General features: G+C 41.8%; 1 protein-coding gene across 6 annotated transcripts in view; it reads right to left on the reverse strand.

Moving 5' to 3' along the window:
* Nucleotides 1-4,410: 4,410 nt before the first annotated feature.
* The window catches only part of LOC139367971 (phosphatidylcholine:ceramide cholinephosphotransferase 1-like), a 34,940-nt gene continuing 14,695 nt past the window's right edge, over nucleotides 4,411-24,655 (reverse strand). For 2 of the 6 annotated variants that reach the window (XM_071106406.1, XM_071106405.1), the window contains exons 2-6: nucleotides 8,464-9,301; nucleotides 8,189-8,306; nucleotides 6,400-6,553; nucleotides 6,040-6,206; nucleotides 4,411-5,900 (exon numbers count right to left, since the gene is read on the reverse strand). In XM_071106406.1, the coding sequence (XP_070962507.1) occupies nucleotides 5,721-5,900; nucleotides 6,040-6,206; nucleotides 6,400-6,553; nucleotides 8,189-8,306; nucleotides 8,464-9,074 (1,230 nt within the window). In that variant the 5' untranslated portion in view covers nucleotides 9,075-9,301 and the 3' untranslated portion in view covers nucleotides 4,411-5,720. Of the gene's footprint in view, nucleotides 5,901-6,039; nucleotides 6,207-6,399; nucleotides 6,554-8,188; nucleotides 8,307-8,463; nucleotides 9,302-11,501; nucleotides 12,676-13,716; nucleotides 13,738-24,655 lie in introns of those variants that run through there. The other 4 variants (XM_071106409.1, XM_071106404.1, XM_071106408.1 and 1 more) reach the window with 4 other exon arrangements.

A 24,655-nucleotide genomic window follows, 5' to 3' on the forward strand; every position in this document is an offset into this window, starting at 1 on the left:
TGTCCTTTAGGAGTGGTTTCTTTACAGCAATTCCACCATGGAGGCCTGATTCAGTCTCCTCTGAACAGTTGAAGTTGAGATTTGTCAGTTACTTGAACTGTGAAGCATTTATTTGAGCTGCAATTTCTGAAGCTGGTGACTAACTTATCCTCTGCAGCAGAGGTAACTCTGGGTCTTCCATTCCTGTGGTGGTCCTCATGAGAGCCAGTTAAATCATAGCGCCTGATGGTTTTTGCAACTGCACTTGAAGAAACTTTCGAAGTTCTTAAAATGTTCCGTATTGACTGCCCTTCATGTCTTAAAGTAATGATGGACTGTCATTTCGCTTTGCTTATTTGAGCTGTTCTTGGTCTTTTTCCAAATAGTCATACAGTGCCTTGCGAAAGTATTCGGCCCCCTTGAACTTTGCGACCTTTTGCCACATTTCAGGCTTCAAACATAAAGATATAAAACTGTATTTTTTTGTGAAGAATCAACAAGTGGGACACAATCATGAAGTGGAACGACATTTATTGGATATTTCAAACTTTTTTAACAAATCAAAAACTGAAAAATTGGGCGTGCAAAATTATTCAGCCCCTTTACTTTCAGTGCAGCAAACTCTCTCCAGAAGTTCAGTGAGGATCTCTGAATGATCCAATGTTGACCTAAATGACTAATGATGATAAATACAATCCACCTGTGTGTAATCAAGTCTCCATATAAATGCACCTGCACTGTGATAGTCTCAGAGGTCTGTCAAAAGCGCAGAGAGCATCATGAAGAACAAGGAACACACCAGGCAGGTCCGAGATACTGTTTTGAAGAAGTTTAAAGCCGGATTTGGATACAAAAAGATTTCCCAAGCTTTAAACATCCCAAGGAGCACTGTGCAAGCGATAATATTGAAATGGAAGGAGTATCAGACCACTGCAAATCTACCAAGACCTGGCCGTCCCTCTAAACTTTCAGCTCATACAAGAAGAAGACTGATCAGAGATGCAGCCAAGAGGCCCATGATCACTCTGGATGAACTGCAGAGATCTACAGCTGAGGTGGGAGACTCTGTCCATAGGACAACAATCAGTCGTATATTGCACAAATCTGGCCTTTATGGAAGAGTGGCAAGAAGAAAGCCATTTCTTAAAGATATCCATAAAAAGTGTCGTTTAAAGTTTGCCACAAGCCACCTGGGAGACACACCAAACATGTGGAAGAATGTGCTCTGGTCAGATGAAACCAAAATTGAACTTTTTGGCAACAATGCAAAACGTTATGTTTGGCGTAAAAGCAACACAGCTGAACACACCATCCCCACTGTCAAACATGGTGGTGGCAGCATCATGGTTTGGGCCTGCTTTTCTTCAGCAGGGACAGGGAAGATGGTTAAAATTGATGGGAAGATGGATGGAGCTAAATACAGGACCATTCTGGAAGAAAACCTGATGGAGTCTGCAAAAGACCTGAGACTGGGACGGAGATTTGTCTTCCAACAAGACAATGATCCAAAACATAAAGCAAAATCTACAATGGAATGGTTCAAAAATAAACATATCCAGGTGTTAGAATGGCCAAGTCAAAGTCCAGACCTGAATCCAATCGAGAATCTGTGGAAAGAACTGAAAACTGCTGTTCACAAATGCTCTCCATCCAACCTCACTGAGCTCGAGCTGTTTTGCAAGGAGGAATGGGAAAAAATGTCAGTCTCTCGATGTGCAAAACTGATAGAGACATACCCCAAGCGACTTACAGCTGTAATCGCAGCAAAAGGTGGCGCTACAAAGTATTAACTTAAGGGGGCTGAATCATTTTGCACGCCCAGTTTTTGATTTGTTAAAAAAGTTTGAAATATCCAATAAATGTCGTTCCACTTCATGATTGTGTCCCACTTGTTGTTGATTCTTCACAAAAAATACAGTTTATCTTTATGTTTGAAGCCTGAAATGTGGCAAAAGGTCGCAAAGTTCAAGGGGGCCGAATACTTTCGCAAGGCACTGTATCTTCTGTTTACCACCCCTACCTTGTCACAACATAACCGATTAGCTCAAATGCATTAAGAAGGAAAGAAATTCCACAAATTAACTTAAGGCCCACCTGTTAATTGAAATTACAACCTCATGAAGCTGGTTGAGAGAACGCCAAGAGTGTGCAAATCTGTCATCAAGGTAAAGGGTGGCTATTTGAAGAATCTGTTTTAAGTTTTTTTGTTCCTACATGATTCCATGTGTTATTTCATAGTTTTGTTGTCTTCACTATTATTCTACAATGTAGAAAAAAGTCTAAATAAAAAAACACTTGAATGAGTAGGTGTTCTAAAATGTTTGACCGGTAGTGCATGTAAATTAGATATTTTTGTATTTCATCTTCAAAAAATGTGCAAACATTTCTAAAAACATGTTTTCACTTTGTCATTATGGCGGTATTGTGTGTGTAGGTGGGTGAGAGTTTAATTTAATTCATTTTGAATTCAGGCTGAAACAACAAAATGGGGAATAAGTCAAGGGGTGTGAATACTTTCTGAAGACACGAACTGCAGAGCATAATGGTTGGTGGACATGGAGTTGGAAATGCCATTACCCATACAGGTGAAGGATCTTACATTTCATCACCATGTTGCAGGAGAACTTCCAATGCAGGAAATGAAAAACTTGTAGCGTATGAGGTTTAAAAAAGCTTCAGAAGTTTGTCATTTCCACTGAAATTTCAGACTTGATTTTCCCCTCACGAAAAATGTACTGTATCAACCTCAACAAAAATGTCTAATTATAATCCACATTTCATGTTGCTGCAGGATTATTTTAGACTGACTAGGTTATAGTGTACAGTCCTGGAACAAAGGCAACATGACTTGATCAGATATTGTTTTAGAGCCTGTATTAAAAACAAACCAGCAGTACCATAAAATAAACCTCAGTCTTGTCCAAGGGTAGCTGTTAAGTTGCACACCTTTCAGATATCCTTTGGAAGTCATTTTCACTCCAAAGGTCATAGATATACAGTACCAGTCAAAAGTTTGGACACACCTACTCATTGAAGGGTTTTCCTTTATTTTTACTGTTTTACATTGTAGAATAAAACAGTGAAGACATCAAAACTATGAAATTAAACATATGGAATCATGTAGTAACCAAAAATTGTTTTAAAAAAACAAACAAAAAAAAAAAATATATTTTATAGTTTAGATTCTTCAAAGTAGCCACCCTTTGCCTTGAAGACAGCTTTGCACACTTTTGGCATTTTCTCAACCAGCTTTACCTGGAATGTTTTTGCAACAGTCATGAAGGAGTTCCCACATATGCTGAGCACTTGATGGCTGCTTTTCCTTTGCTCTGCAATCCAACTCATCCCAAACCATCTCAATTGGGTTGAGGTCAGGTGATTGTGGAGGCAGGTCATCTGATGCAGCACTCCATCACTCTCCTTAGTCAAATAGCCCTTACACTGCCTGGAAGTGTGTTGGTCATTGTCCTTTTGAAAAACAACTGATAGTGGGATTAAGTGCAACCCGATGGAATGGCGTAACGCTGCAGAATGCTGTGGTAGGCATGCTGGTTAAGTGTGCCTGGAATTCTAAATAAATCACTGACAGTGTCACCAGCAAAGCACCCCCACACTTCCTCCATGCTTCATGGTGGGAACCACACATGCAGAGATCCTTCGTTCACCTACTCTGCGTCTCACAAAGACACAGCAGTTGGAACCAGCAAAAAAAATCTCAAATTTCGACTCATCAGATCAAAAGGACAGATTTCCGTCGGTCTAATGTCCATTGCTCGTGTTTCTAGGCCCAAGCAAGTCTCTTCTTCTCACTGGTGTCCTTTAGTGGTTTCTTTGCAGCAATTCAACCATGAAAGCCTGATTCACACAGTCTCCTCTGAACAGTCGATGTTGAGATATGTCGGTTACATGAACTCTGAAGCATTTATTTTGGCAGCAATCTGAGGTGAAGTGAACTCTGCTGCAGAGCTTATCCTCTGCAGCAGAGGGAACTCTGGGTCTTCCTTTCCTGTGGTGGTCCTCATGAGAGCCAGTTTATCATAGCGCTTGATGGATTTTGTGACTGCACTTGAAACTTTAAAGTTTCTTAAAGTGTTCTGCATCGACTGACCTTCATGTCTTAAAGTAATGGACTTTCGTTTCTCTTTGCTTATTTGAGCTTTTCTTGCCATAATATGAATTTAGCCCTATTTGGTAAAATACCATCTTCTGTATTCCAACCATACCGTGTCACAACGCAACTGATTATCTCAAATGAATTAATAAGGGAAGAAATTCCACAATTGAACTTTTAACAAGGCACACCTGTTACTTGAAATGACTACCTCACAAAGCTGGTTGAGAGAACGCCAAGACTGTGCAAAGCTGTCATGACCAAATTGTGTAGAGAAAGATCACTTCTCCAGTACATAAATAAAACAAAAGAATCACAGATTAAGGTGTGCTAAATATGATTTATTTCCTTTTGGATTAATTTATTCCATGGTTACACCATAATCAGCTCTTCTCATTGGTTGGTTAACACGACACTTCTGAGGTACACGTATAAATTGAGGAGAGGGGCATTTGGGTCAGTCATCATCAGTAAGCTGAGAAATTGTCAGGACCACTCAATAAAACCTTGCTTTTAACCTCCCTCTCCATCACACTGACCTAACCTTTGGGTCAAAGGACAGCCCAAACAATGCAGCTATTTGGCATAATAGGCAAGAAATTACATGGGAATCCAATATCCCAAGCAAAAACACTAGAAATTATCGATGTAATAAATAAATCAATGGAAAATATGAAATGTTCTTTTTTTTAAGCAAACATGACCGACTTGGAAAGACACTGACATGGTTAAAATAATTTCATGATTCTTTACATTCAGAAAGAGGGAGAAAATGTCATGAGTCGTAATTGCTCAACTGTCTATGCTGTAATCGGTGATCAGCATCAGGTTCATTTAAACACCCTCCTATCTGTTCAAGTGTAAATACTGATGTAGCACTTTAAAAACGGTCATTCAAGTCAACATTAATGAGGATACTGATACACTTACTGCACAATCACAACAAGAAAGGCACTGAGGAATATTGTTACTAATTTATTTTCTCCTTTTTGCTATAGTCTCCTAACTGTAAAAATCTAAAGCATTAATTTGAATAATAAACCTGTTATATGCTTAGAAAATAGTTTACACCTTGGCCAAGCTTATTTTAGACAACTACAAAAATGTAAGTCACTACAAAAAACGCCTCCTGCTTCACGACAGGTCAGTTCTCAAAGCTATTTTGAACCAAAACTTGGTAAAACATCTGAGCATGATAACACCAAACTTTCGGAACAGCCCAATCGCTGTGACAAACATGTTTATTTAATAACATTTCAGTAACCGGTTACAGAGGGAGATATTAGCCTTTAACTATAGATTTCCTGTTGCGAGCTGAAATAGATCTGGACCCACTTTTGAAATGCTTGCGATCCACCCACTGGAAACCATTACTTTCAGAGTAGCCTCGAGAGGATAGAATGATTGTTTTCCAATGTGAAATGTTTTGGCTGAAACGATGGTTGTCACAGTACTAGCCAGTTGGACTGGAGTGTATGTTACAGGAGAACGTTAAAGGGAGATGGAACAGCATCAAAGTTCGATAGATAGGGCATCTTCATGTGATTAGATGTGGCACTTTAAAGAGTGTTGTTAAGAGACCCACCATCATGTCCTCCTGGGGGGGGCGGGGGGGGGTCACTTCCCGCTGTCACGGGCACTGTGTGTCAATACGGCTGTACTTCACTTGACTCCATTGGGCCGGTGGCCATGACAGCGGCATCTGGTAGTTCCGAGGGACGATGCCTGTGACATTCTGTTCCATGTACTGGAAAATTCGATACCACCACACCCTTGAGAAAAAGTTGCTCTGCGATGATTCCTTCAGCACCTGTGAAACAGGTTAAATGTTCATGAACAACACCATGCCTTAATTGTTGATACACGTTGAACATGCAGGTAATACTAGTCTATTACAGGGTTATTACATTGGTTATTCCACTGGTAAGTGTGACCAAATATAGACTTACTTGCTGGTTGGCCATGGTGTGGTACCACCAGAATAGGCGTGTGGTGATGAAGTAAGCCACCACCACATCTATGGAGTAGTGGTCATGAGCCAAGAGAATGCAGAAGAGGCCTACAGCACATAGCAGCCAGCAGATCAAATGGTACCACCAGAACCGTTTTGGAGAGTCTGCGAGAAACACAGAAAATACCTTTAAGTCAATGTGACCAATCAGATGTATGCCTGTTGAGAGAACATACATCAGCTCCAACAGCTCGTACAGTTTACCACAGACTGTCTCCTCCACTCCAAAAATAAACATCACAGACTTCACAGGTTTCACTAAGAGAGGCTATGCCGTAGTGTTGTGTAGCCTACTTACATTCTTTAATGAAGAGATAGCTGAGTGTCAGCATGACTGTGTGGCCACTGTAAAGGTAGTCCCCACACATGTGGTGCGAGCCAGTGATGGTGAGGCCTCCTCCTGCAATCATCTTCATGACTCGCCGCATTTGGGACTCCCAGTCACCAAACAGCTACAACAGAATAAAAAAATAAAACACCACAAAAGTATGTCAAGTTAGTGTGCTCCAGAAAGGCATAAAACTTCAAATCCGACTTATTCAACAATAATACAGTAACAACCTGTGTGTCTGCGAAAGGGGATGTGTTAGCCTACTATTAGGAGCATGAACAGTACTAACCCTGTTCGCCAGTTAGAAGCTGATCATACATGATCAGACTAACTTGGAACAAGGCCTCCAGTCAGAAACGCTGGCCCACAGCCAACTGCTTTCAACAGTTGGAAAGCTATCACTAATTTGGTTAATTCAGTTAGATTAAATAGGAAATGTGGAATTGTTAGAAATAGATGAGCCGGCAAATTTGGACTGATAACGAATGGTTTCCTCCAAGGGGATATCCTGGCCTGTGGTGTGCTGTGGGGCTGCAGATCCTGGCCTTGTTCACTAGTTCTCTACTGTATGCCTCCCACTAACTTGAGGGCAGGAACACTCAAGAGGAACTAACGCCACACCCCTGCTTCATGACTGAACAGACCTGCTAAAAGTAGGGAGCATTGAGAAAAGTGGTTGTCACAGTAGGTGAACAAAGTGGTCATACGCAGTCAAATAAATGTTCACAGCCATTGAGTCTTAAGACCATATAAAATGTTGGCTACAGATAAATCTTCAACTTAATGTGAGGGAATATATCAGCTTTTACTATAGCATGGCTGAGAAACTGCTGATGACATGGGTCTAAAACAAATCCACTATCTTTAAAAACATGCCACAAATAAAAAATAAACCTTCAAAGAGGCAAAAATCGTCTGTTGTCGTTTAACGTGAGAACATCTCTAGTTCTTTCTTTCTTTCTTTCTTTTAACTGCCTTTTAAAACCCTGCCTGCATTGGAAAATTGGGACCATAGGGGGTCAACAGCTGGAAAATAATTTTGGTTCTCATCATCCACATAAAAAATGCTATTCTCAGAGCCTTCTCACTCAGCACTTTCAACATCGACCTCTGAGGTTCACAGACATGTTAAGACAAGCTACTAACTACAGTCATTTCACTTAGTATGCTACAGGTAACTGCCAAAATAATGGAAACACTTGAGTAATTGAGGGATACAAAGTATATTGAAAGCAGGTGCTTCCACACAAGTCTGGTTCCTGAGTTAATAAAGCAATTAACATCCCATGATTAGAGTCATGTATAAACATGCTTGGCAGGTCCTTCTTTTTGCTATTATTTTTGCTACCATAGCTATGCCCCCCGTCCACTGGGTACGAGTGGTCACTGAATGGTTTGAAGAGCATGAAAACGATGTAAACCATATGCCATGGCCGTCATCTCAACCCAATTGAACACTTATGGGAGATTCTGGAGAGGGGCTTGAGACAGCATTTTCCACCACCATCAACAAAAAAATAACAAATTATGGAATTTAGTGGACCAATGGTGTTGCACCCATCCAATAGAGTTCCAGACACTAGCAGAATATATGCCAAGGCGCACTGAAGCTGTTCTGGCTCGTGGAGGCCCAACGCCCCATTAAGAAACTATGTTGGCATTTTCTTTAGTTTGGCAGTTACCTGTATGTTTTTGCATAATTAAATAATGCAACAAAAAGTCTATATTTCTCAGCCCAGGGAGAAGTGGCAAGTACCTTAGGAGAGCACTTGAAATGCATTCCTGGCACAGGGAGTGTGGTTATGTACATGGTGATACACCTGTATAGGTACAGTGTGCCAACGATGAAGAAGAAACGTCGACCAACGATGGACCTGAGGACGAGAGAGTAGTACATACAGAATCAAGACTTGCTGGAGCGCTTAAATCAGCACATGGCAAAACATATTTTAACATGGAGTGGATCCTTCAATACGTTATGTTAGAATTCAAGTCGTTATCAAATGATTGTAACTTATCTTGTTCATTTACCTATATTTTAACAGTGTCAACTGTAGAAGCCACAGGCCGACCAGTATCATGCCGTTGATTTCGCATATGGAAAAAGCCCAGTCTACTCGGTCAAAAAAGTCAAAGAACTTGTCTGGCAGGGGAGGAGTAGCCTCTTTGGGAGGCACGCGTTCGTGGACCACAGAGATAATGATGGTGGTGCAGACGAAGCAGACCATGGCGTAGATGCAAGCCACGCCAGTCTTCCCCCACTCTTCAGGGAACGGAGAGCGGTTGATCTCAGGCATGTGGATCTGAACCCGTTCCTTGTGAAACCCATTGATCAGACCGTTACTCTTGGGCTTGTTCCCATTTACCTCATTGATGACGGTCAAGATGGAGTGTCCGTTGGCATGCCCATTTTTATGTGCTTCAATGTGGTGCTCTATTCTGAGAGTCTCCAACTTGTCCAAAAGCTGTCTGCCTCTGTCCGAGGTGACAAGAACCAGAGGGGCCATCTGGAAGTCCGCCTTGGAGAGCTGCAGGAGGCCCTGGCCGTCCAGGTGGAGGAAGGCCTCAGAGTATTCCTGCATTCCCTCATTGGTCAGCCACTGGCGCACGTCCTCCGTTGACCACTGGGCCACTTTCTTCATGTCAGTCCCCGTGCCGTACGAGTGGCAAACGGGGGGAGAAACTTGGGTGGAAGAGTCCAGAAGTGTTAGCGGTTCGGTCTAACAAACCCAGAGTCCTCCTCAGGTCACACTCATCATGTAGAAAGGACATTGGGTGCTGCCGACACCTGGAGTGTCCAGTCAGGCAAATCTAGAGGTTAATCCATCCTACCAAGGTTTGTGATTGAACTTGCTGTGACAATTTTGTCCTAAAATGGGAGAGAAAAAAAATCTTAAAACAATTCAACACACATTTACAAGCATTCACACATTACTTTGACAAACTTTGTGTTACAAAGCCTATTATATAAATGTATGTAATCTATTGAATTGTGTGATGACAAAGCAGATGTATTAATTGTAGAATAAAAAACATGATCCATCTATAAATGGTAAAAGTCTAATATTCATAATGTAGAGTGCATTAAAATCACCCAGTCAACAGACTCTCACACACACACGTTCAAAAGTTTGGGGTTAGAAATGTCTTTGTTTTTGAAAGAAAAGCACATTTTGTCCATTAAAATATCAAATTGATCAGAAATACAGTGCAGACATTGTTAATGTTGTAAATTACTATTCTAGCTGGAAACGGCTGATTTTTTTATGGAATATCTGCATAGGCATACAGAGGCCCATTAAGAGCAACCATCACTCCTGTGTTCCAATGGCACGCTGTGTTAGCTAATCCAAATGTATCACTTTACAAAGGCTAATTGATCATTAGAAAAACCTTTTGCAATTATGTAATCACAGCTGAAAAATTTTCTGATTAAAGAAGCAATAAAACTGGCATTCTTTAGACTAGTTGAGTATCTCGAGCAGAAGTCCCACTGTTGACATAGGGACTACTGTTTTGCGCGTACTATTTAATGAAGCAGCCAGTTGAGGACTTGTGAGGCATCTGTTTCTCAAACTAGACACTCTAATGTACTTGTCCTCTTGCTCAGTTGTGCACCGGGGCCTCCTACTCTTTCTATTCTCATTAGATCCAGTTTGCGCTGTTCTGTGAAGGGACTAGCACACAGCGTTGTATGAGATTTTCAGTTTCATGGCAATTTCTCACATGGAACAGCCTTCATTTCTCGGAACAAGAACAGACTGACGAGTTTCAGAAGAAAGTTTTGTTTCTGGCCAATTTGAGCCTGTAATCGAACCCACAAATGCTGATTCTCCTAATAATCAACTAGTCTTAAGGCCAGTTTTATTACTTCTTTAAATCAGAACAACAGTTTTCAGCTAACATAATTGCAAAAGGGTTTTCCAATGATCAATTAGCCTTTTAAAATTATAATCTTGGATTAGCTAACAACACGCCATTGGAACACAGGAGTGATGATTGCTGATAAATGGGCCTCTGTATGCCAATGTTGATAATCCTTATCATAAAAAAAAACAATTAGCAACAATGTCTGCACTTTATTTCTGATCAATTGATGTTATTTTAATGAACAAAAAAATGCTTTTCTTTCAAAAACAAGGACATTTCTAAGTGACCCCAAACATTTTAATGGTAGTGTACACGCGCAAACACGTAAAGTACTCAAGTCAAACTTCTTTAGAGTCATACTTAAGTAGTTTTGGGGGGCATCTGTACTTTACTATTTATATTTTTGATATATTTTACTTCACTACATTCCTAAAGAAAATGTACTTTTTACTCCATACATTATTCCCGACATCAAAAAGTACTCATTACATTTGGAATGCTTAGCAGGAGAGGAAAATGGTCCAACTCCTACACATCAAGGGAACATACCAGGTCATTCCCACAGCCTTTGATCTGGCAGACACACTAAACACACGAGTCATTTGTAAATTATGTCTGAGTGTCGGAGCGTGCCCCTGGCTATCCGTAAATAAAAAAAACAAAAACAGTTCCGTCTAGTTCGCTTAATATAAGGAATTTCAAACTTTTACTTTTGATACTTAAGTACCCTTAAAACCAAATAATTTTAGACTTTTACTCAAGTAGTATTTTACTGGGTGACTCAATGGAACATGACTCAAGTAAAAGTAAAGTAGCTTTCCTTTTACTCAAATATGACAATAGGGTACTTTTTCCCCAACACTGTATACACACACACACGCACACAGGACCGCAGAATTACGACACAAGCAAGCGCGCTCTCGTTCAGGATACGAGACTGCTAATTTTAGGAAACAAAGCCTCAACTATCCGTTCAAATGCCAGCGAAAAGTGCTTTCAGGTGAGGAATTAGCCCACAGCTCAGTAAAACTGTTATTTCATAAAACACACCGCGTCTACGACTTTGTAAGCATTTTGTTATTGCCGTATCAATACAGTAAAATGGAGAAAGAAAATTCCGTGTTGAGAGTCGTATTCGTTTAAAATGTGTAGACTACATTATTGCAGGCTCTGGAATAATTGACAACAAAACGTGTTACCTTGTTGCTGCTGTGTCGCGGAATGAACAAATCCGGTTTGACAATAAACTACTCCTCTTAAGAAATTCACCAACAGGCAAGTTGAGGCAACGTATGTGAAACGCGGGTATGGGGAAACATCGAACATTCCAACAGTTTGCTCACAGGGTGGGGCACTGTTTACAAATCGGTCTTTGAGGGAGGGGGATGGTTGTTTATATTGGCAAAAAAGGCCATAATTGTGCCACTTCTCCAGAAAATTACATCAGAAAAGAAGCCTCGCTTATTTTATGTGGATGGGATGACACCCATATCGTCACACGTTATCTGTGATTTATCTGTATTTAACTAGGTAAGTCAGTTAAGAACAAATTGTTATTTTCAATGACGGCCTAGTTAACTGCCTGTTCAGGGGCAGATCGATAGATTTGTACCTTATCAGCTCGGGGATTTGAACGTGCAACCTTTCGGTTACAAGTCTAACACTCTAACCACTAGGCTACCCTGCCGCCCCATACATACACACAATAGCTCTGATAAAAACTGACAGTAACAGAAAGTGAGCGCTAAGGTGCCGCCCATAATCAATTAACCCCTCGATCACAACGATAGACCCGATTGTGTTCTGAGCCAAATGTAACAGCATCATCTGGATATGTGTGGAACAAAAGTTCAACATTCACCTTCTGCTACCATTTCTGTCAAGCCGTGTACACATACAGTTTGACGTACACGTTCGATAAGTCCAACATTTGCACCACACACTGCTTCAATGCAGCAAGTCAAACGCAGCCTTCCATTGTAAATTAATACAATTCTGGTGTAGAAAACTGCATAAACACTGTCGGTGGTGTGATCGAGGCATAACGATGCGTTCTATGGAAAATAGCGCGTCGTGGAACACACCTTCCACAGAGTTGCATTATTTTCGAGAGAACGCATAGAGTTGATTATGGCTATAATTTAACTCATTTGCCCGAGATAAAAATGTGTTCATTTGCCGGTGTTGTGCCGAAAAATCAAATATCCCCCTGCCAGAATCCCCCCCGCGTTTTTCTTTGCTGCGACTTGCTTGCTAGTTGAAATTTCTGCTCTTCACGCCGTTGTCAGTTTAGCCTACATTTCACTGATCCCAGTTCCGTACAAATGTGCCCAACCGCAGACATTCAAATGAGGCTACAAAGAAAACTAAATGGGACTGTAGCTACTGTGTTGACTTCAAAATCAGGGGTGTGAACTGTTTCTATTCAAGCGTTGATCGACATGGTAATGGCTCTATAGTATTGGAGAAAAGTTGAAAAAAAACGGACCCTCCGTTACAGCTAGACGTGGCATGTCGTAACGTACAGTACAACACGCATAAACAACTACTTCTGTCTTACAATCTCTCTCCACCAGGTGTAGCACTTCTCTCATCCTTTAAAAACAAGAAATTGACAGTGGGGGGGGGGGGGGATACCTAGTCATTTTTTGCGTCATCATTGTATGCATCATCATTCTCAAAGACACTGTTTACTTCTAAGATCACTTTATTACCACCCTAAAAACCCGATTCAAATAGGTATGTAATGACAAACTCTTTATAGTGTTTTATTTACATTAGAGGCGATAAGGTGATAAGTTGATAAATTGGACAGATTGAGTGAAAAAAAGCCATTTTCCCACACGTCATCTCTCCTTCTCACTATCACGCATTAGTTTCGCTTCGCCACCCGCCATTTTAAAAAAAGACCAGACGGGGCTCATTGCCTGCTTGAATTATGCAGAAACGGGCAGTGTTTAGGTCATGTAATTGATTCTGTTGGGAAGGGGAGAAATTGTGCTTTACAATGGTATTTACAATGGTATTGAGCAATTTTTTTTTTAAAGAACAGAATCTGAATCTACAGTGACGTAGATCTCTTTTACTGGATGTTTACACAGCAAACTGTCTTTGGGGTTGGGCTCGTGGAAGCAAGCGTAATTGCCAGATATAAAAAAAATGGTACAAATAAATGAATCTGTTTAATTACATAGATATGCTGAGGATAACTCCTCAACAAAAACCCCTTTGTAGTGAATGTGTAATTCCATACCTCAAATTCTGTAGGGAATGAGTCTTCCCTAAGTGTCACATGTGAATGTCTGATTTTTTTACATTTTATTTTGAAATGCCTGCTGCATAAGTAGTGACACTGCCATTTCTCATTCCTGGGAATCTAAAACATACTTTTGGTCATGTAGTGTAAGTGGATACCTGCTCATCGAACATCTCATTCCAAAGTCATGGCCATTAATATGGAGTTGGTCCCCCCTTTGTTGCTACAACAGCATCCACCCTTCTGGGAAGGCTTTCCACTATGATTCAGCCACAAGAGCATTAGTGAGGTTGGGCATGGATGTTGGGCAATTAGGCCTGGCTCGCGGTCTGCGTTCCAATTCATCCCAAAGGTGTTTGATGGGGATGAGGACAGGGCACTGTGCATGCCAGTCAAGTTTTTCCACACTGATTGACAAATCATTTCTGTACGGACCTCACTTTGTGCACAGGGACATTGTCATGCTTAAACAGGAAAGGGCCTGGCCCAAACTGTTGCCAAACAGTTGGAAGCACAGAAACGTCTAGACTATCATTATATGCTGTAGCGTTAAGATTCCCCGTCACTGGAACTAAGGGGCCTAGCCTGAACCATGAAAACCAGCTCCAGACCATTATTCCTCCTCCACCAAACTTTACAGTTGGCACTATGCATCCGGGCAGGTAGCGTTATCCTGGCATCCGCCAAACACAGATTTGGCCATCGGACTGCCAGATGATGAAGCGTGATTCATCACTCCAGAGAGTGCGTTTCCCCTGCTCCAGAGTCAAATGGCGGCGAGATTTACACCACTCCAGCCGACGCTTGGCATTGCACATGGTGATCTTAGGCTTGTGTGCAGCTGCTCGGCCATGGAAATCCATTTCATGAAGCTCCCGACGAACAGTTCTTGTGCTGACGTTTCGTCCAGAGGCTGTTTGAAACACAGTAGTGAGTGTTGCACCGAGGACAGACGATTTTCACACACTTACGCACTTCAGCGGTCACGTTCTGTGAGCTTGTGTGGCCTACCATTTCGTGGCTCATAGACGTTTCAACTTCACAATAACAGCACTTACAGTTGACCGGGGCAGCTCTAGCAGGGCAGAAATTTGACGAACAGACTTGTTGGAAAAGTGGCAATCTATGACAGTGCCATATTGAAAGTCACTGAGCTCTTCAGTAAGGCCATTCTACTGTCAATGTTTGTCTATGGAGATTGCATGGCTGGGTGCTTGATTTTATACACCTGTCAGCAACAGGTTTGGCTGAAAAAGCCAAATCCTCTCATTTGAAGGGGTGTCCACATACTTTTGGTGATGTAGCATGTATGTTTCATAATAAACATATTTAATTTAATTTTAATGTGCCTTCAGTTTTGATTAGGAATGTATGTGTTAAATTAATACAATCTCATTCTAGTTCTGTGATGTTACAACTAATGAACACCAATTCAAAAGTTTTATACCTATGGAAGATAAATTCTAATAATTACCTCCACTCCTCCGGTTACTTTGTGGCAGTCAGTAAAGGCACATGCACAGGGAATTTATTCACCCTTTTTATTGCTATCCTCATGAAAAAAAAAGAAGTATTAATTCATTGCATGCATCTGTCATTACAGTGCAGAAAGTATGCTATAATCAATGCCATTCTTTACCATTAGAGGGCACTCTAATACAACAAGTTCAAACTTGATTTATTAGATTTTTTACGTGACACAGGCGAACTCTAAAATCATAAAATGACAGGCTGTCCAAAAGTATCTAGTTGGCTAGGTCGTTGGCTACAGTACAGATAGTGCAGAAGACTGAAAAACATTTCCTTTAGAAAGTTATCACGGTGAGTAAAGATTTACAGATTGCATGATTTATTTAACCATGCTGGCTATCTTACCTGCTCAGCTAGCTATGTTTTTAGCATTGAGCTTGCTAAATCAATGACCCGATCAGCTAGCCATCTAGTCTGCAAACTCTTCAAAGTCATCAGCCCATTTTAATAAAACTTTTATTCTACTTTATCAAGCCATTTCCAATTCATTTCGTCCAAGACTCAGACGCCTGGAGGAAGCCTGGTAACCGTGGCAATCTTGCGTCACAATACCAGGTCCGCCATTGCACGTATCCATGAGAATACCAGTTAGACTGACAGGTTTAGAGGTTCCAAGCCCATTCTAGTAATTCTTATTAGAGCCAGATATTTCACAGGATGTATAAATGTGAAGCATCCAGTTGGCGTTTCCACTCACTACCAAACTTGCTTTCAAAAGCAGCTCAAACAGAGCATGTAAGAATGAACTATAGCCATTTAATTCTACCGTGCTGATATACCATGCGTTATTTAAGCAATAAGGCCCGAGTGGGTGTGATATATGGCCAATATACCACAGCTAAGGGCTGTTCTTATGCCCAATGCAATGCCAGGCAATGTTACCACCATAACAGGAAATACATTGTTTTAAGTGTGAGTAACTTGGGGTAAAGCTTAGTCTAAATACACAGTGAGCTAGAGAGGCTGGTGTTTGCAAGACGAGTTAAAGCTTGCCAAGAGCATGAATCAACAACTGCGAGCTGTTGGTCTCAAATGTTTTTTTGTTTTTTTTTAAACAAAATTTAGATTGTCATTAAATGCAGAATATAAATTGTGGGCATATTGTCACCTTGACATGCGGTCTGTTAAATTGTACGTGCCACAAACATGACGATTAAAGTGCCCTCAAATCAGTGTGAATGACAAGCCACAGAGAGGAGCCGTGGGAAAGAAACCTGAATGCCAAAAAAAGGGTCTGACTTGGCTGTGTCCACCACCATTGAGATCAGTAATAACATATAGGCCTACAGCAGGGACAGTAGTTATTGTTCTAAACATAAGGGGTGGCCCAAATGGACTGATTTTAAGCCTTCAACCCTGTAGGCCTCATAGGCCAGTACACTGGACCATACAACACAGGAGGATATAAAATAATGAAGTTATACCCCTTGTTGAATAGTTATGTGAGGCAAGCTTGATTTAGGATATCTAAGAATGTAATAACTAAATTGCTAGAATTATCAGTCTGAGTTACTGTCCCTATTGAAAATCAAAAAAAAAAAAAAAAAAGAGTTAACATGATCAAGCAGTTTCACAACATAATTCATGATAATTCAGAATGATCCCACTGAGTGAATCCATGTCATTTCAAACAAAAACATAAATGTGAGGACTTTGAATCAACGTGAAAAAAATACTTTTTGCAAATCCAATCAGTTTAACTCAAATCCAATGACATGGTGACATGTTTTGTTGATATCTCAACCAAATGTAAATCAAAACTAGACATTGAACTGACGTCAGCGCCCAGTGGGATATTATGAGCACCGATTGCTTCATAGGATGAATCAGTTGTTACTGGAAGCCTACGCCCAAAAGTACAAACTAGCCTTAGTACAAAGTTGAAGTAGTAGCCTCTGCAAACTTCAGTTTATTTCCTACTCAGGTCTCTTCAAACCATGTTCAGTGGTTTTATTTTCCTTACATGTGCATTGCCTACACCAGAGGAGGCTGGTGGGAAAGGATTATAGGAGGACGAGCTCATTGTAATGGCTGGAATGAAATGAATGGAACAGAGTCAGACATGTGGGCTCCATATGTTTGTGTTTGATACCGTTCCATTCCAGCCATTACAAAGATCCTTCCTCCTATAGCTCCTCCCACCAGCCTCCTCTGGCACACACATTATTCCCAGTGACCTCACATGGAGACAACTAGTTGATGACAGAATCTCAGTTGGGAACCTATCCTTATTAATAAAAACTGTGTGTGTTATAAATTAAAAAAACACAGCCTTGCAAAAGTATTCACAACCTGTAATTTGAATGGATTTTTATTTGGATTTCATGTAATGGACATACAAAATGGTGGAAAAAAAATAGTTTCAATAAATTCTAAAAAAAGAAGAAAAATAACAGGAAAGGTGGTGCGGGCATATGTATTCACCTCCTTTGCTATGAAGCCCCTAAATAAGATCTGGTGCAACCAATTACCTTCAGAAGTTGCATAATTAGTTAAATAAATCCCACCTGTGTGCAATATAAGTGTCACATGATCTCAGTACACACACACAGTTCTGAAAGGCCTCAGTCTGCAACATTACTAAGCAAGGGGCACCACCAAGACCAAGGAGCGCTCCAAGCAGGTCAGGGACAAAGTTGTGGAGAAGTACAGATCAGGGTTGGGTTATAAAAAAAAATATCAGAAACTTTGAACATCCCATGGAGCACCATTAAATCCATTATTAAAACATGGAAAGAATATGGCACCACAACAAACCTGCCAAGTGAGGGCTAACCACCTAAACAAAGACCAACGATAACCCTGAAGGAGCTGCAAAGCTCCACAGTGGAGATTGGAGTATCTGTGCATAGGACCACTACACAGAGCTGGGCTTTACGGAAGAGTGGCCAGAAAAAAAGCAATTTCTTAAACAAAATAAGCAAACACCTTTCGGTGTTCGCCGAAAGGCATGTGGGAGACACCCCAAACCTATGGAAGAAGGTACTCTGGTCAGATGAGACTAAAATTGAGCTTTTTGACCATCAAGGAAAATGCTATGTCTGGCACAAACCCAACACCTCTCATCACCCCAAGAACACAATCCCCACAGTGAAGCATGATGGTGGCAGCATCGTGCTGTGGGGGTGTTTTTCCATCGGCAGGGACTGGGAAACTGGTCAGAATTGAAGGAATGATGGATGGCGCTAAATACAGGGAAATTCTTGAAGGCAACCTGTTTCAGTCTTTCAGAGATTTGAGACTGGGACGGAGGTTCACCTACCAGGAGGAAAATTTCTTAGATTTTTTTTCACCTTTATCTAACCAATGACGCTAAGCATACTGCTAAAGCAACACTCGAGTGGTTTAAGGGGAAACATTTAAATGTCTTGGAATAGCCTAGTCAAACCTCAATCCAATTGAGAATCTGTGGTATGACTTAAAGATTGCTGTACACCAGCGGAACCCATCCAGCTTAAAGGAGCTGGAGCAGTTTTGTCTTGAAGAATGGACAAAAATCCCAGTGGCTAGATGTGCCAAGCTTATAGAGACCACCCCAAGAGACTTGCAGCTGTAATTGCTGCAAAAAAGGTAGCTCTACAATGTATTGACTTTAGGGGGGTGAATAGTTATGCACACTCAAGTTGTTATTTTGTCTTATTTCTTGCTTGTTTCACAAAAAATATGTTGCATCTTCGAAGTGGTAGGCACTAAGCTCAGACCTTCAGTGAGTCCCACCCATCCGTTGCTGAACAGTCATTCGGAAACACTCAGTTGGTGTAAGCATCCCCGGCTGGCCAGCTCACAGCCCAGGCAGCGCATTTCTACTTTCATAAGAATCGTGAAGGCATGTAGGGGAAGCTGTTAAGCTCTGTTAGCGAGTTGCCTGGTTACGCCTTGCATAAATCAGTAACCACACAGAAAGGGATCTTTTAATATTAACTATGCCCCAAAGTCAGGATGTGCTTTCCCAGGGTTAAGTGTAGCGCAAATTCTGTTTGCTCTGCAGTAACTCTATACTGCTTTGTTGAGCTCACCGTTTAATCTGGATGATAAACTCTGTTACCCAGAAGTAAAATTCTTGCGAAAGTTGTTACGTCCCATTTAACGTTAACCTGCAAATCTGTCCGTGAGATTCTGGATGATAACACAGTGGATATTTCGTGACAATCAAGTGTAAATGAATCAATTAGGAATGACGGCTGATATGGAATTGTAAAAGAATGGGGGACAGGGTGATTTAACCCATTGATACCCTGAACAAAGTCAAACATTTTCTCAAGCCAAAATGAGTTTGTAGTGGTGGTACCTTTAGTTCAATTAGATAAAGGATTCCTACAGCAATCAAAAGGTATGCCTAGCCAAGTGCTTGGCCACAGGAAAGTCACACCCACTTTCAATCAGTCTTCAGATTTCTTATTCCCTGTGGAATTGTTTACAAAAGGGGTTCTCTGTTACAGAAATGAGACGAAGCTAACAAAAAGTATCTTGCATTGAGCACAAGTATACATACTACTCTCATCTGTATTGAATTTCACATGTCTACGTACTCACCTATGCTTACAAAGCAGTTGCTTATTGCACATTGTAAGGATGAAATAGGCCTACAATCAGAAGACCCAGAAACAAAGCAGCAATGACACGTAGGCTTTAGGTGTTCAACCCTTCTCTCACGTTCAATGGAAATAGACCTAGCTTACCAGTGTGTACATTCAAAGCATTCGCCTCCAGCCACCTAACAGGTGACATTTACTCACTTGGCCCTTCGGCAGTGGTACCGGGGCACCAAAACACTAGCTTTAAAGAATTTGAATATAAGAAACATCCCTTTAAGTGTATGACACAGAAGTAGACGTTCTAAACCAATTAACACTTCAGGACAGATATGCTAATACCTAGAAGAAAATTCTTGACAATGTTCTCCTTAAAATAAGACATTGAAGAGGAAAAATTCAGCAGCCATAAAAATCATTTGGTCACTTCCCGAGGTCTACAATGTTATCTGCACCGTCTCTCTGATAAAAGTACAGTACTAACGTTGGGATTGAAGTATGCTGAGATAAAAAAGTGGGGAACTTTGCCAGCTTATTTGCCTGTCTCTGCAGTGACCTTTCCAGTTGAACGGCGGAGGACTATTGCATACTTTTCAGACAGTATGGATAACTGCACATGCACTTCACACAGGCATTTATGTGGGAGCGAGCAACTGAACGTTTGACTTCGGTCCACACTTGTCTCAGTTATGACCCCCAGGGTTTCAGGCCATAAATGAGTCATGACATTACTGCAACCCAAATGGCTGAATTCAAATTTCTCTACATTCCTTCAACAAACCGTGGTGCTGAAGGCACTACTGTGGCACAGACAGAAAGTAAACAACTGCTCCAAGGTAAACGGATTTCCATCCACTTTACAAATACATTTGTTTTGCGGGCCAACAGGACAGCTCCTGGTAGTGCGATTCATAGGGTAAACTGCCAGACAGACACAGGGTTTGTGTTTAAGGAATTTGCTCAGTCAATTCCTCCATATTATTTGAACTAACCAGTGCTGCTTTACTAACAAAAGCAGCTAGCCAAGATCAAAACTCAAAGATTGGAGACATTGTGAGAGCCTGAAAAGTGCAGTGCGTGACCTTTGATTATCTAAAACCGGCAAGCAAGTTTATCAGCGCTCATGTTGTCACAACAATCTTGACACCACAGCAGTGTGTCCTTTGGCCTTTGACTGACCATGAAATTAAATTTGCTGAATGCATGAATCTCCATCTCAAACCACTTCCATCTGGTGGTTAGGAAAGTTGAAGTTAAACATAAAATCGAGCTTGTTTGGTTAAATTATACAGTACGCTAACACGTGAAAAAGCCAGGCCAGTTTCAGACAATGGAAGGAAGGAATTCAGATTTTGTTACTGATGCCATTGCAAGCCATGCACAGCTACAAACAAATCAAAACCTCACCGTCTAGACTTACATTCAAAGCATAGTAGACTAACTACCAAACAAAGGCATTGTCCTTCAGCCAGTCTCCTAGTAGCGTAGGCATTATCCGATGAGAAAAACAAATCACAGAACAGCCACAAGTAATGATAAACTCCTTGACCCATGAGTGTAGTTTACTCACCACAACACAGGGATAAATTACCATCATTCATTACTTTACTTTGTCTCAGTGGCCCAGAGGTCCTTCCTAACAAGGTCCGAGGACAGTGAATAATGCCGGAACACAATGGGCACTTACACCAGAGACAGACACCACCTCTATTTACAGAGCATCTGTACCAAACCAGGGACATCAAGCTCAACCCTCACTGTCATGCAAGTCTTGTGTTTATCCATCTGTCAAGCCTAAAATAACCAATGGTGGTTCTAAGTGTTGACACAGAAATACATTAGGCCCTAGTTCTACTCTACAGACACAGTAGATATAATTCACCCATTCAAAGTAGGATTAACCATCCCCAAAAATATATAAATTAATGGTTAGGCCTGAGCCTAACAAGCACAGGACAACAGCCTACCTGGCCTAATTCTGTTTCCGTTTTAACAACCTCCAAGGTAAAACACCATGTTGCAAAGCATTTTTCTGTGAATAATCTGATCCATTGTAGCACAACAAAGGTTAATTATTAATCCAAGAGATGGGTTCTATGACAATCTCTGGCATTCTAGTAATGCTGAGAAGTTCTGTCTCACCATAACCTTCTAGTGATTATCAACAGCAGACTTTGGTCAGGCAACAATTTGAGAATAATGATCCCTTCTCATTGACCTGGGTCCTAGACATTTTTAGTTTCCGGTTATAATGATTCTCTGGATCATTGTGAGAGTTTAGGGCTGACCCCAATCAGTCGACTGGTCGATTGTTTGGTCGTTAGGCTGTTGGTTGACTGACATTGTGTTACTGCACGACTAAAACACAACTCATCCCAAACCATCTCAATTGGGTTGAAGTCGGGTGATTGTGGAGGCCAGATAATCTTATGCAGCACTCTATTAATCTCCTTGGTCAAATAGCCCGTACACAGCCTGGAGGTGTGTTGGGTCATTGTCCTGTTGAAAAACAAATGATAGTCCTACTACACGCAAACCAGATATCGCTGCGGAATGCTGTGGTAACCATGCATACTCAGTGCAGACGTGTTTTGTTCGTCCTCTCGTGTACTTTTGTATTTTTCGTATTTTTTGTATACATTTCAATTTTTATTTTCAATCTCTTCTCCATTTTAGTTCAATTGTACCTTCCGGTAACCTGCCTCACCCAATGTGATACGGAACCGCTATTATTTTTTTAGACCTTATAGCAAGAACCACCTAGCCATTAGAAGCTAACCAGTTAATTAGCTACAAGCTGTTTAGTCATTGTTAGCCACTACTAGCAGCCTTTACCTTCTGCACAGATACCAGCCTTTTTTAAATATTATTTATTTTTTAATTTTTTTGGCCTGGATAATACTCGCCAGCCTACCAGTAACGGACTCTCTCCACTACAACGCCGGATCCCTGCCGTAATCCCTGGACCATGACTCCTGATCTTCACAACTAGCTAGCACCCACGAGTTACCCAGTACCGAAGCTATCCCTGAGGCCCACATCCCGGCCTACTCAGTTGTTCACCCGGACTCCACCCAAACACGGCTAGAACACACTACTCCACCGGATCCTTGCCGTAAGGTCTGGACCTTGGCACCAGATCACCGCTGCTACCGAGTTGCTAATGCCTCTGCCCCGAAGCTAGCACCAGTTAGCCGTGAGCCAGGTGCATCACCCGGCTAGAAAACTAAATTACTACAATACCTCTTTCAGCATCTGGCTTGGATCCTTAGTCGACACGGCACCCCGCCGCATCACCACGACTGGTCTGCCGACGAATACTCCATCCGCTGTGCCTTCAACCGGCCTCCGTCAGAGCGGGCGCTTCTACTAGCCCCGGGCTACTAACTTTTAAACGCTGTGTCGCCTGCGTGCTAGCGACTACTCCGCAGCTTCTCTGTTCCATTTATTGCTGCCCCCTGGACCCTATGATCACTTGGCTACATAGCTGATGCCTGCTGGATTGTCCATTAAATCACAGTAATCCATTCTGTTTATTTTTTTATCTGTCAGCCCCAGCCGCGAACTCAGGCCCTGTGTGTAGTTAACCGACCCTCTCTGCGAATTCATCGCCATTTTACCTGTTGTTGTTTTAGCTGACTAGCTGTTGTTGTCTCACCAGTTGTCGTCTTAGCTAGCTCTCCAAATCAACACCTGTGATTACTTTATGCCTTGCTGTGTCTCTCTCATGTCAATATGCCTTGTATACTGTTGTTTAGGTTAGTTACCATTGTTTTAGTTTACAATGGAGCCCCTAGTTCCACTCATTATACCTCCTTTGTCCCACCTCCCACACATACGGTGACCTCACCCATTATAACCAGCTTATCCAGAGATACCTCTCTTATCACTCAGTGCCTGGGCTTACCTCCACTGTACCCGCACCCCATCATACCCGTCTGCACATTATGCCCTGAATCTATTCTACCACGCCCAGAAATCTGCTCCTTTTATTCTTTGTCCCCAACGCTCTAGGCGACCAGTTTTGATAGCCTTTAGCCATACCCTCATTCTACTCCTCTGTTCCTCGGGTGATGTGGGGGTAAACCCAGGCCCCGCGTGTCCCCAGGCACCCTCATTTGTTGACTTCTGTGATCGAAATAGCCTTGGTTTCATGCATGTCAACATCAGAAGCCTCCTCCCTAAGTTTGTTTTACTCACTGCTTTAGCACACTCCGCCAACCCTGATGTCCTTGGCGTGTCTGAATCCTGGCTTAGGAAGGCCACCAACAATTCTGAGGTTTCCATACCCAACTACAAAATTTTCCATCAAGATAGAACTGCCAAAGGGGGAGGAGTTGCAATCTACTGCAGAGATAGAACTTTGCAGGTTTTCCAGGTCTATACCCAAACAGTTTGAACTACAAAAATGTACCTCTCCAGAAATAAGTCTCTCACTGATGCCGCCTGCTATCGACCCCCCTCCACTCCCAGCTGTGCCCTGGACACCATTTGTGAATTGATCACCCTCAATCTAGCTTCAGAGTTTGTTCTGTTAGGTGACCTAAACTGGGATATGCTTAACACCCCGGCAGTCCTACAATCTAAGCTAGATGCCCTCAATCTCACACAAATCATCAAGGAACCCACCAGGCACAACCCTAAATCCATAAACATGGGCACCCTCATAGATATTATCCTGACCAACTTGCCCTCCAAATACACCTCCACTGTTTTCAATCAGGATCTCAGCCTCATTGCCTGACCATTTTGAATCCCACCGTACCTTCTCCGCTGTGCAATCCGGTTTCCGAGCCGGTCACGAGTGCACCTCAGCCACGCTCAAGGTACTAAACGATATCATAACCGCCATCGATAAAAGACAGTACTGTGCAGCCGTCTTCATCGACCTGGCCAAGGCTTTCGACTCTGTCAATCACCGTATTCTTATCGGCAGACTCAATAGCCTTGGTTTTTCTAATGACTGCCTCGCCTAGTTCACCAACTACTTTGCAGACAGAGTTTAATGTGTCAAATCGGAGGGCATGTTGTCCGG

Source organism: Oncorhynchus clarkii, chromosome 16, assembly GCF_045791955.1.
Source record: "Oncorhynchus clarkii lewisi isolate Uvic-CL-2024 chromosome 16, UVic_Ocla_1.0, whole genome shotgun sequence".
Classification (NCBI taxonomy): domain Eukaryota; kingdom Metazoa; phylum Chordata; class Actinopteri; order Salmoniformes; family Salmonidae; genus Oncorhynchus; species Oncorhynchus clarkii.